This window comes from Balaenoptera ricei, chromosome X (assembly GCF_028023285.1).
Source record: "Balaenoptera ricei isolate mBalRic1 chromosome X, mBalRic1.hap2, whole genome shotgun sequence".
Taxonomy (NCBI): domain Eukaryota; kingdom Metazoa; phylum Chordata; class Mammalia; order Artiodactyla; family Balaenopteridae; genus Balaenoptera; species Balaenoptera ricei.
This window is the reverse complement of record NC_082660.1, coordinates 32,113,245-32,125,453: the sequence shown is the minus strand read 5'-3', so window position 1 is coordinate 32,125,453 and position 12,209 is coordinate 32,113,245. Positions and strand designations below refer to the sequence as shown.

The window sequence follows — 12,209 nt, the reverse complement described above, 5'->3', positions numbered from 1 at the left end:
CATAGGGAATGATACTTATCTCAACTAAGAAATATTCTTTTTTTTTTTTTGCTTCTGCTGAAACTTGCAGTACATAAAATCAAAACAGACATAGCACTACCACTTGGAAACATCTCTACACAGAACTACATCATTAATTCAGTACCATATGCAGTTCCTGGTACTCTGGGGCACTCAGTAAATAGCTGAATGAATGATGGAAAGAAGACTGAGGAATGTGGCTTATAATCTGATAGGGAAAAACAGGCATGAAAACAACTAGCTAACTGTAATTTGGTTTTTCTTAAACCATTTCTCTGTTGGCAATTTATGAAGCAGCAAGTTCCCTGTGACCACAAATCTAAGACCAAAACAGCTCAAAAAAGTAACAGTTGTAAAGATTATTTTTCATATATCCATATTTTCATTCATTTAACAAATATATGTTGGTGCCTATAGTATGCAACTACACTATCTTGGTGTTAGATAATATACTCTTAAAGGGTTTTTACTAAAAGCTGATGATTAAGTCTTATAAACACAGCCAAACAAATTTTAAAGGTTTTCTTGTCTTCTCTTTTTCTCTGAGGTCCTTGATTTAGGGTGGGTTTGCTACCTGCTTGAATAATTGCTAGAAGATCTAAGAGCTAGCCATCGCTGCAACCCATCTAAAACATTGTCCTATGTTCCACAACTCTTCTACCTTCAGTCCTACAAATTTAGACTTCAGAATAAGATGTTCTCTATAATGATACTGTTGATGATAATAATAATTAACTGAGCACCTACCATGTGTCATACTGCTAGACCTGTAGCACACTGCTATCTCTGCTATAACAGTCTTAAGATTAGGTATTTATTTTCCTCATATTATCAGTGAAGAAGCAGCCTCAGAAAGGTTAAGTAATTGTCCGGTGTTGTCCAGCTAGTAAGTTGCAGAGCCAGGGTTTCAATTCAGGGCAGCTATCTAATTTGAGAGCCCAAGTGAGGTTTCACGAGTTATCTGTACTTGGGTACATATAACACAGAAAAATAAGAGCCGAATCAGCCTTGAATTTTTAATTCAGCTGCCAACTGTGTACTACAGTTGGAGTCCATCCTGTAACTCCAGTTACCCCATCTCTTGGGAGCAACACCTGAAGGATGGCAGCAACTCAAGGTGTCATAAAGACCACAAAGCTGATCAGTACAGCATGACCGAAACATAGCACATCGTGAAAACTGTGCACATGTCCAGTACAGTTGACTATAGCATGTTTTTTATTGTGTAACTGACAATGACAGATAATGCATGAGGAGATTCTGTTACCTGACATCTAGTTCTCACTAAAGACTTGGTGAAATTAGAGGGGTTGCCTTTTTCTGGGTCCTTTTCTTTTATTGTCTGGTTTTGCAGATCTTTTTATGCCCCGCTGGGACTTAGGATGATTGCTTCCTTTTTTTCCCCCATGGCCTTTAAGACAAGTTGCAGAAAATTCTGAGTCTTTCATAATTCAGATTTTAAATGACAGAATCCCAATTGTATTATGGAGGATGTTCCTTTCTGTTATATCTGCAGAAAGCCTCCTCTAAATGATTGTTAATGCAGAATGGGGATATTTTGGGAGGGGGTCCTGCACCTGCTTTCCATCTCTGATTAGAGGCTTGTGTATTGCAGCCCTCCTCTCCATCCTGTCAGGCACAAGGAGATGGCTGGAGGTATTTCAAGTCTAGATTTTGACAGAAAAGTCAGTGTCCAGCTTATATTTCAAACTAAAAAGTTCTATTCACAGATCTTTATCCATATCAAACTACCCTTTGGTTAGAACAGTTTACAGTATCACCATCAAGAATTCATTTCATATGTACTGCTTAATTTTAAGTAGTTATAGATTAAATTAAAAAGGAGAGAAATTGATAGCTTCATGTTAACCTTTCATGGGCAAATGTTTTTTATTCTACAAATATTGTTTCCTTTATGTGAATTTGATATTTAGGGGACTTGGCTGGATAGTCCTATCAATTTTGTCTTTAAATTATCTTCTAAGTCTGTAGCTTCTTTTTATACACCACCATTACTGAGTTAGTTGAGGATATAATTCTTCCTCAAGTGGAACATCTCAGTTCCCAAATTTGAACTTCCCCCTAATTTATTTTTCTGTGGTAACGTCTGAGTTAAACTATGTGACTCCTTCCTTTCCCTTTCCTGGAATCCAGTTACTCAGTTTTTCTTTTATAGTCTTTACTTTCCCTGACCTTTCCCACTGATGTTACCTTAGTCATCACTGTGCACAGGTATCCATGCACTGACTAACCTCCTAGGGGCCTGTCCTCCTCCAGTCTCCTCCCTTTTAGGCTGTCTTGCATACAAATACATGAGATGTAGTTCTGAAATACAAATCTGGTCTTGTCACTTGTTCCTTTGGTTTCCCCAGAGGCAGAATCTGAAGCAAGGAATCAAGTGCAAGTACTTAATCTGGGAGGTAAAAGAAGGGATATGGAAAGAACGTGAGGCAGGGAAGAGAAGGCAGCCAATAAAGAGTACATTATCAAACCAGTAGTCACTGTAAGCACCTGGAGCTTAATCTACCTGGAAAAATTTTGGAAACCAGTGCAGAACACACCCCTCAGAGTTACCTCACTGGAAGGACTAGGGAATTGGAGTATTTATAAACCAAATGCTGATAGTCATTGGTAAGGGCTGTTGGTGATGATGGGGAAACAGCAATGGTAATTTCCCAGAACACTGTACCTGCCTCAGAGTCAGGCAAAGTAGCTTTTGTGGCCAGAGGAAAAGTCAGGCAAAGAAGTGCAGGTGCTGACAATTGAAAGTCAGGCTGACATATACTGGAATTATGAGGATGAGAGCATAGGGTACCAACAGCATCTACAATTCAAATAACCTCTGAAATGTCTCCCTATAGAAACCAGTCTGTATTTTTATGACATGCTAATAAGTCTTTTATAGTCTAAACCAAACATTTCCATGTGACTGTGCCCTTCATTCTACCCATGTGAATTTTCTATGGGCACAGCCTCTTATATCTCTAAGCTTTATGGAAACTGCTTCTTCTTCCTAGAGGTCTTTTCATGTTTCTCTTCTGACCGAGTACTGTCCATCCTTCAAGAACCAGTTCAAAAAAAAAAAAAAGAACCAGTTCAAATAGTGCTTCGTCTCTGAAGCCCTCCCTTCTTTCTGCAGGCAGAAGTGGTACTTGGAATACCATTAGAGCTCAATAAACATGATGAATGGATTATAAGTGAACATACCTCTACTATTACTGTTGAACACATTTGTTTGTATCGGTGTGTCTGTCTCCACGATAGAGTATGAAATATCAAAGGGCAAGGGCTGTGTCCTATCTGTCTTACCTCTTTCACCTAGAATGCAGTGGGCATCCAATAAATGTTTGTTGAAATATTGAAATATCCCCATGTTAGAAAATATTGACTATTTGAATATTGAATATTTCAATATTGAAAACATTGAAAAATATCCCCTTAAAGAAAACTAGAAATAACACAAGAACCTCTAAGTTCTTGTCATGTTTCTGTCTGCACAATTTCATGGCTGGTAGTTTTTTTTTTTAAATTAGTTTATTTATTTATCTATTTTTAGCTGTGTTGGGTCTTCGTTTCTGTGCGAGGGCCCTCTCCAGTTGCGGCGAGCGGGGGCCACTCTTCATCGCGGTGCGCAGGCCTCTCGCTATCGCGGCCTCTCCCGTTGCGGAGCACAGGCTCCAGACGCGCAGGCTCAGCAGTTGTGGCTCACGGGCCCAGTCGCTCCGCAGCATGTGGGATCCTCCCAGACCAGGGCTCGAACCCGTGTCCCCTGCACTGGCAGGCAGACTCTCAACCACTGCGCCACCAGGGAAGCCCCGGCTGGTAGTTTTGTTGCCTCTTTTCCAAAAAGTAGGGAGGGGGAATAAAATGAACCTCAAATTCCCTTCAAATTCTAAAATGCTATACAACTTGACTTATGCCTCTGAGATAGAGCATAGACAATACCACAGCCAATGCCTATTATGTTTCATTGATTGGTGGTAAAGTAGAAACATAGTATGGTGTTATTTTCTTGAGTTCTGGACTCTAGGTGTGTTTGTTAGTTTCCTTTGCAGCATCTGTGAAAGGCAAGGAGGCATTTTAACCTGCATCTCTATATTATATTAAATGAAGAAAATTATTTACAAATGCAGGATTATATTTTTTTCTCAATTTTGCTATTACATGCATTTTTCTCCGTGATTCCAAAGAGAGTAAAATAATTCAGAAGCATAAAGCGTTTTAGGGTCATTTCATCTGGCAAACAACACAATAAAGTTCCATCTCTAAGAAAGCCGCTCAAGAGAGAGAAGGAAGCCAGTGGAGCCTAATGGAGTTGTATTTCTACTTTTCCCACTAGAGGGAAACTATATCATTATATTATACCATGAAGACCAAATATTTGCTAAATAAAACACATTGAAATGAATATTAAAAGCAGGCTAAGGGGGCTTCCCTGGTGGCACAGTGGTTGAGAATCTGCCTGCCAATGCAGGGGACACGGGTTCGAGCCCTGGTCTGGGAAGATCCCACATGCTGCAGAGCCACAACTAGGCCTGTGAGCCACAACTACTGAACCTGCACATCTGGAGCCTGTGCTCCGCAACAAGAGAGGCTGCAATAGTGAGAGGCCCGCGCACCACGATGAAGAGTGGCCCCCGCTTGCCGCAACTAGAGAGAGCCCTCGCACAGAAGCGAAGACCCAACACAGCCATAAATAAATAAATAAATAAATAAAATTAATTAAAAAAAAAAAAAAGCAGGCTAGGTGAACACCTCACTCCAGGAACTGGCTGATTCACAAAAGAAGCAGTATAATCCTTTTAGAATATAATTCAGATCAGTTTTTACTTCTCTGCTCGCATTCCTCTTGCAGTTGCTCATCACACTTAGAATGAAATCCAGACCCCTGACCACGGTTCACAAGGCTATTCCTGAATGAGCCTCTGGCTGTCTTTTCTATCTCATCTCATGCTGTTCCCTTCCTTGCTCTCTGTACCGCTGTACTGCATCCATAGCATCCTTACTGATGTTCCACTGTACCCAGTGTGCTCCTGCATCAGGAGTTTTGCACTGCCTGTGCCCTCTACCCAAGATCGCTCACTTCCCACTATATTGACCTGCACCCCTCACTTCATTCAGGTCTGTGCTTTAATGACTCCTCCCCAGAGAGGCCTTCTTCAGCTCTCATTTAAAAGAGCAGCCTGCATCCCTCTGTCTTGTTTTCTTGCTTTCTTGTGTTTTCACGTCTCTTAGCAATACCTGCCGTATTCTGTATTTATTTACTGATAATGGTGTGCCTAGCCATGAGGGTAGCAACTTGTGTTACCAGTGCCTTAAACTGTGTCACTTTAGAAACATTCAAGTATTTGTTGAATGAGTAAATGAATTTTACTGTTTCTAATTCACATTCATATTTCAATCATATCCTGGCAGGATCAGTCATGATTTGACTAGTGACCAGAGTATAGAAACCAAAGGAGAAAAATGCCTTTCTTTCTTTTTAACTTACTTAGTAACTTTGGATTTTTTTTTTTTCTGTAGTTCATGGTTGATAGTAATTGACTTCTTGTTAGTTTTAAGACATTTAAAACATGAAAGCACCTTTTCCATCACAAAGGCACAGAGCCAGCCAGTTTTTAAATTAATACACATTTAGCACTTACTGGCTGGAAATAGAAGTGTGGATTATATAATATGCTGTTAGTTGTTCTAACAACGACTTAAAACTTTTTCTGAGATTTTTAAACTATAAACAAGGTGTGATTTCTGTTTTGAATGTTGAGAGATTCTCCTGTTATATGGACCTACTTATCCATCCACTGTCAGTAGTAATGTGGAAGTATGGTAGGCTAGTGCTGGCCCAGAGCAGTGTTGAGCTACATGGCAAAAATGTTTGGAATTCTTATATCTGCTTCCAGAAAGGTCATTTCACCCCTACTCTGAGCGTTATCGAAAGTAATAATTTTGAGGAATCATGCCCCCTCATGAGTTTTCTGTAGTTCATCAGTCTTATGCCAGAGATAGATGACTGTTATGTAGACTTCCTAGGAACATTAGCCATATTGGTACTAATGATATTTTACAGGTACTCAGAATAGATGAGAGTAGATTTTAAAGCACGAAATTCCAGTTTAATTAAACACACTATCTATTCTCTTGCTGTTTTAAAAAAATGTAATAAGCTGTATTATTTTTACTGTGTCAAAGTTTATTCTTGTCTCCTACACCTTAATTATTCACATTTTTGTTGTTGCATTTTTGGAATTTACAGTATTTTTAAGATGAGTTAAATAATAATTATTTTAACCCAAAATTTACGTTATATATCAGGCGTTGGTAAACTTTTTTTTATAAAAGGCCAGATAGTAAATACTTCTGGCTTTGTGGGCCACATGGTTTCTGTTGCAGCTACTCAACTGTGCCATGGTAGTGTGAACAGTACATAAATGAATGAGCCTGGCTGTGTTCCAGTATAACTTTTTTTCAAAAACAAAAAGCAGGCCAGATTTGGTAGTTTGCCAATCCCTGTCACATATTACTATATCTCAGATTTTTCAGGGTGAAGATTGTCTCTTGAGGGTGGAAGCCATCATATAGTAGAGAACAAGGCAGATAAGGCAGAACAAGGCAGAACAAGGCATCCCATAAATTCTCATTAAATTGATTTAAATAAAATAGAAGGGAATTCCCTGGTGGTCCAGTGGTTAGGACTCTGTGCTCCACTGCAGGGGGCATGGGTTCAATCCCTGGTCGGGGATCCCACAAACCGTGCGCGTGGCCAAAAAAAAAATAGAAATTATATAATAGTTGATCCAATAGAAAGTTATGATTTTGAATGGAAGACATCACCTCATGTATAATCCAGTGTCTCCCATATAAAAATATCCACTGGATAAATACCAACTGCATTTTAGATATTTTTTTAAAAAGCACCTCCCCCTTCCTGATTAACTGGTTTCTTTTATTTTATTAAGTATGACTCATCACATTTCCCCTTTAGCCCTGCCTAAGAACTAAGATTTAACTAAGAAGTAAGAGCTAAGTTTTGTGCCCTATTGTGGTAGACATCATTAACTTAGGTTTTCTAGTACGATTATCTCCCATGCCTTCATAGACTTAATTCTTTTTTGAAAGTAGGTGAGGAATAAATATATAAATGTCATCTGTTATATCTAATAGGGTGTAAGTTGGTGTGGCTTCTTGACAAAGATGACTTTTGAACCCATTTTAAAAGATGAGAGGTATGGACTGGATGAAAAGAAAAGAATAAAAATAGTTTTTGATCAGAGTAAGGACATCGAGGTAGGACTTGGAATATTGGGCTGAGTTAGATGATATTGAGAAGTGACAGCAACAAAAGCACATCTTGAATCACAGGTACACCAGTTTCATCAGTACAAATGAATTCAAAGTCCCCAGTTTCTCAAGAGTATAAATAAATAACAAGGGTTTTTAGCTGCTATTTGGGGTCACTATTCTTGGAAAGCTATTTACAGGTGTTGTATAGTGAAACAGTTTAGCTAAACTAGTACTACTTGCCATAATAGTGATAATTATATATGTGTTTGTAAAGTGAGAACCATTACTTTGTATGCTCATATAAATTATATTACACTAATTATTTCATCAAATACTATTATAGTGATTTGCTGATTATTAATAGAGTAATTCTTACGGTACTGTGAAATAGTGTTAAACAGAAAAAGTTGTCCATATTTTAAAGTGTACCATCTAGAATAAGCAATGCTTCAAATTTTTTGGCTTTTTTGTTTGATTAAAGTGTAATTCTCATACATATGTATATTTGTATATCATTTTATTTCCTGTAAATAACATTTTCCTAATTTTGATTTGCTTTTTTTTTTTAGTTGTTTTACAGGTTTGCAGCCTGGTCCTTTACCCAATCAAGTTCATTGAAACTGTGAGCTTGAAAATTTACCATGAGTTCAATTGGGGTTATGGCCTGGCCTGGGGTGCAACTATATTTTCGTTTGGGGGTGCCATCCTTTATTGCCTGAACCCTAAGAACTACGAAGACTACTACTAGAACCAATAGTCTCAAATTTAAAAAAAATCAACCATCCAACAAAAGGATTACATCTGCATCTTTTCTAACTCACTATTTTCTAAAACACTTGTGGAGCATCAAGCAGTTTGCTCAGTTGATTTAATATCTTTTGCCTTTTGGCTGTCAACATCATAACCAGCTTTTACATCCATTTTAGGGACCTGCACAAATTAAGAGAGCTGATTAGACATAGGCAAATGCTGCAAACTTCCAATATGTTCATGTCACTTTTCTTGACAAGCGAAGGGTCTATATGACAGCAACCATTGTGAGAAACTAGTTGGAATGAGAAATGCCTGAATCTCCTATTGCCTGCAGGGGAGCAGCTGGCATAAGCAACGTTTAGAAGCTCCTTTGTGCTGACAAAGATTCCACTGTTAGAGTCCTTATCACCTGCTTATCCCACCCAGTGACTACATTGACCGTTGGTTATTTGCTTGAGTGAACTCTTGAAAAGTGAACTTCCCTTCAGCATCTAATGGGGGTTCTGAATGTAACTGGTTAATGATACATGTTCCACCTTCAAGAATACTTGTTTTAAAGGGAGGTTATGCTTTGGCAATCAGCATCTCCCTGGGAAGGAAGTCAAGACTTGGAGACATGTGCTTTTCATTATGTGGTTAGAAATTTTGCCTCAGCCATATCTAGAATGAGGAAAAATTGAGTCTCTACTTTCCTTGGGGCAACTAGAAAGAAATATGCATGAGTTGCTTTTGTCCTAAGTACCCTTTAAATCACTTACCAAACATTACGGCAAACAGTTGTGCATATGTAACAAGCTTAAATATTTTTATAGAAGGTGAACCATTAGTATAAATGGTAATAAGTTGTTTCCTAGGCCTACACATGCATTTGCCTTTTGCACATAAAATAAATGTTTGCTCTAGTGAAGTGATTTGAACACTAACCTTGTACACATTTTTAAGAGGCTTAGATCGGTATTCACACTTATTTACCGTACAAAAATGCATATACCCTAAAGCTTTTGCTCTATGTTCTCTACTGTTTCACTGGAAAGTGTTAATAGAATTGTATAAGATGAAAAACTGAAATGGTGTTAATCTGAAAATTAATGATTCTTCTGTAAGCCCTGTAGTTCAAAAGAGAGTAGCAACTAGGATGATCATTTTGTTTAAAATTCATTAAAATAGAAGGCTGCTTTTTTTCCAAGTATTTTAAATGTCTTCATTAAAAAATAAAGGAATAGTGATAGATTTATATAAACGTCTAAATGTCAATAGAGGAGTAGAATTCATCTGGTTATCACCTGGTCCTCTGAAGTTAACTAATGGGCTAACTGATTTGTGCACACAATTATGATGGATTTACGGTAAGGGAATCATTTATTGACTGGTCAAATGGAAGGAAGTATCAATAATAGGGAATAAGCTTGCAACGAGTCTTACACTGCAAACTTGTGTTAATCCTGTTTAATATACAAATTTGGTTAGTTTAATTGTAAACATATTTTTATATCAAATATACAGCTCTAATATAAAAATTATAAATAATTATTTTTGTTAACAAAGACACTATTTGGCCCTCTTGCAGAAAGAAGCATTGGAGAAATCATTTAAAATGTACCTGTGTTCTGTTATATTGCAAAATCTGTTAAGAGCAGGACCACATCAATAGTATTTAATAATTTGCTTTACCTCCCAAAGCAGAGTTCTGCTTTCAGCTTGTCTTAAGAACTGTTGCCAAAACAACAGGAAAAAAACAAAACTATTTTATTATTCAAAGGCTTAAAGAAACCCCTCTTATCTTGTGACTTTTCTATGGAATCACAAAGTAAATTTGAAGAACCAGGCTTATTCTTATTTTAGCAATGACAGACAAAAATGATTAAATGCATCCTGGAGAGAAACCTTTATAAAAGTATATAATTCTGTATAGAATCATAAGAAACTATGAGTGGAAATTTTCCAGAAAGATATTACTATTATAGAACCTTTTGAAGCAATTTTCTTGAGAAATAGTAAAATCTGGGCCAGACTATCTTGCAGTTAATTGCATATTATCAGAGCAGCCTGAGAAATAACGGTATTTGTTGGAAAGGGATTTCAGCTACTAAACACTCTTTATTGGGAGAGAATCTCTTTATTCCTGAATAATGGAAGAACAGTACTTTGGTGCTGACATCAGTGAGGCACTTTTCTTAGTCCTAGTAGAGGATGCAGTGTGCTGTTAGACCAATATCATATCTTGAGTCTTAACAAAGTTTTCATTCTCTGTCAATATGAAAAGCTGGAAAGTGACAGAATATAGTATAGGCTAAGGCACACATATTTGCAGTTTACTGAGAAGTAGATTTCTTATATAACTTTTTTCCCCTTCCCAGTGAAGAGCCCTATGCTATATTTCTACCATCACTAATATTTGAAAGTGTTTCATTACTAACAAGTTCAATATAACATGAAAGTTGTCATTGCTCATCCAAAATACTGTTTTGTCTATCAGAATCAACACAAGTGAATTTTTCACCCACAATAACATTATGTCTTTGCAGCTTCAGGTTTGTTTAATGTTTTCTTACAAGCCAAACTATTAACTACAATCCCATTGTTTATCTTAGACAGAGATATACATACATACATATAGCATAAAGTACTCAGCAGGGCTAGTTATTTGGATTTCTTGCACAACAATTTAGCTTTTTGTAAGTTCAACATGTAAATTTTAAAGACATAAATATAGAGAGACCTATGTGTTTGAAATATAAATGATATATATGGATTAGCATGTACCTGTATATTATTAAACATGCAATGAACTGACTGGTAAGTGACGTCTAATTGTATGGCTAGCAATGTAATTTATTCAGACTGTATTTTTGTACAGAGCAGCGCACACTAACCTATGCCTCTGTGTCCTCTTTAATGCCTAAAACTGTGCCTAGAAATTTCATCTGTCTTAAAAAATAAAATATACTCCATGCTGTTTATGCTATTAGTTTCTCTACTGCTGTTATATATTTATTATTTTAAAATATATGACATGTTTAATACTTAAATATGAATTCATGCTATTCTGGTTATTTTTTTTTTAACAGTCCTCTGGGGGGAACCTGTTTATCACTCCAGTGGTTTTGAGTTTGCAGTTTCACGATCAGTTCTTCATTTCATGATTTTTGTAGCTGACATGAAGTTATCTATGTGGAAAAAATAAAAATAAAAGTGGCTTCACTGATGTGGTTTGACTTTGTGTCTTCTCTACTGTGTGGACTCTTTAACAGGTTTCTAAATTACATGTCTTCAGTTCATTTTCTCTTTTATAAAGTATATGTTATTTAGAAAACATAGCTTGATATGACATGTTCATTTTGTGTAAAAAAATTTTTAACTATATTTTGTTTCAAATTATCTCCCAAATCCTTTCTATCTTCTGCAGCTGAGTTATATGAACAATAAAAGAAAGAATATTAAGTGTCTTTTTAAACTTTCTATCTTAAAAGGCACAGAGAGGAGATATAGTGTAGGCTCTCCTTTTTCCTATTGTCTAATCACACAAGTAGAAAGAGGAGTAGTGAAGGGTTTGATACTCTATTTTGGTTTTTGTTTAGTTTTCAGTAGTTGCAAGGTATGTTAAAGCAGGCTTTCTGCATTATTTCTATTTTTTAATTAGACACTAAATTTTCAATGTGCGTATGTGTATGTGTAGAAATTCATAAAGTCCAAATTTCCCATCACCCTTTGTGTATTAGATAAATGTTATGTATACTTGGAAAGAAATTTATATTAGAGCAAAAAATTCACTTGTATGATTGTCAGAAAATTTTCTGGAAGGTAGAAATAGAACCATATATAATTGAGCAAACTTTCTTGTGTTGATAAAATCAGTTTGAATATAAAATATATATTTTTTGTCATGCCTTTCATTTCTCATGAACGCTCAAATCTTGACAGGTTCACAGTATATTTTTCTGCTAAAAAAATATTGTAAATCATTCATAAATCTATGAGGTATTTAATATCAAACGTTCAAAAGTATGCACATTTATGTTATGAATTCTAACATTTTCACAAATTTTCTGTCGTAGAAATTTTCCTTCTCAATGACCTTATTCTAATTTGTTGGAGCAGCATCATTCATTTGATGTATTATATTTTCAGTATAAGGTACTTTCATTTTCATACAG

General features: G+C 36.4%; 1 protein-coding gene across 1 annotated transcript in view; it reads left to right on the top strand.

The window, feature by feature from the left end:
• TMEM47 (transmembrane protein 47) overlaps positions 1–11,261 on the top strand; it is a 29,863-nt gene extending 18,602 nt beyond the window's left edge. Inside the window, exon 3 of the mRNA XM_059911381.1 lies at positions 7,872–11,261. Coding sequence (XP_059767364.1) covers positions 7,872–8,050 — 179 coding nt within the window. The 3' untranslated portion in view covers positions 8,051–11,261. The remainder of the gene's footprint in view (positions 1–7,871) is intronic.
• The last annotated feature ends 948 nt before the right edge of the window (positions 11,262–12,209 follow it).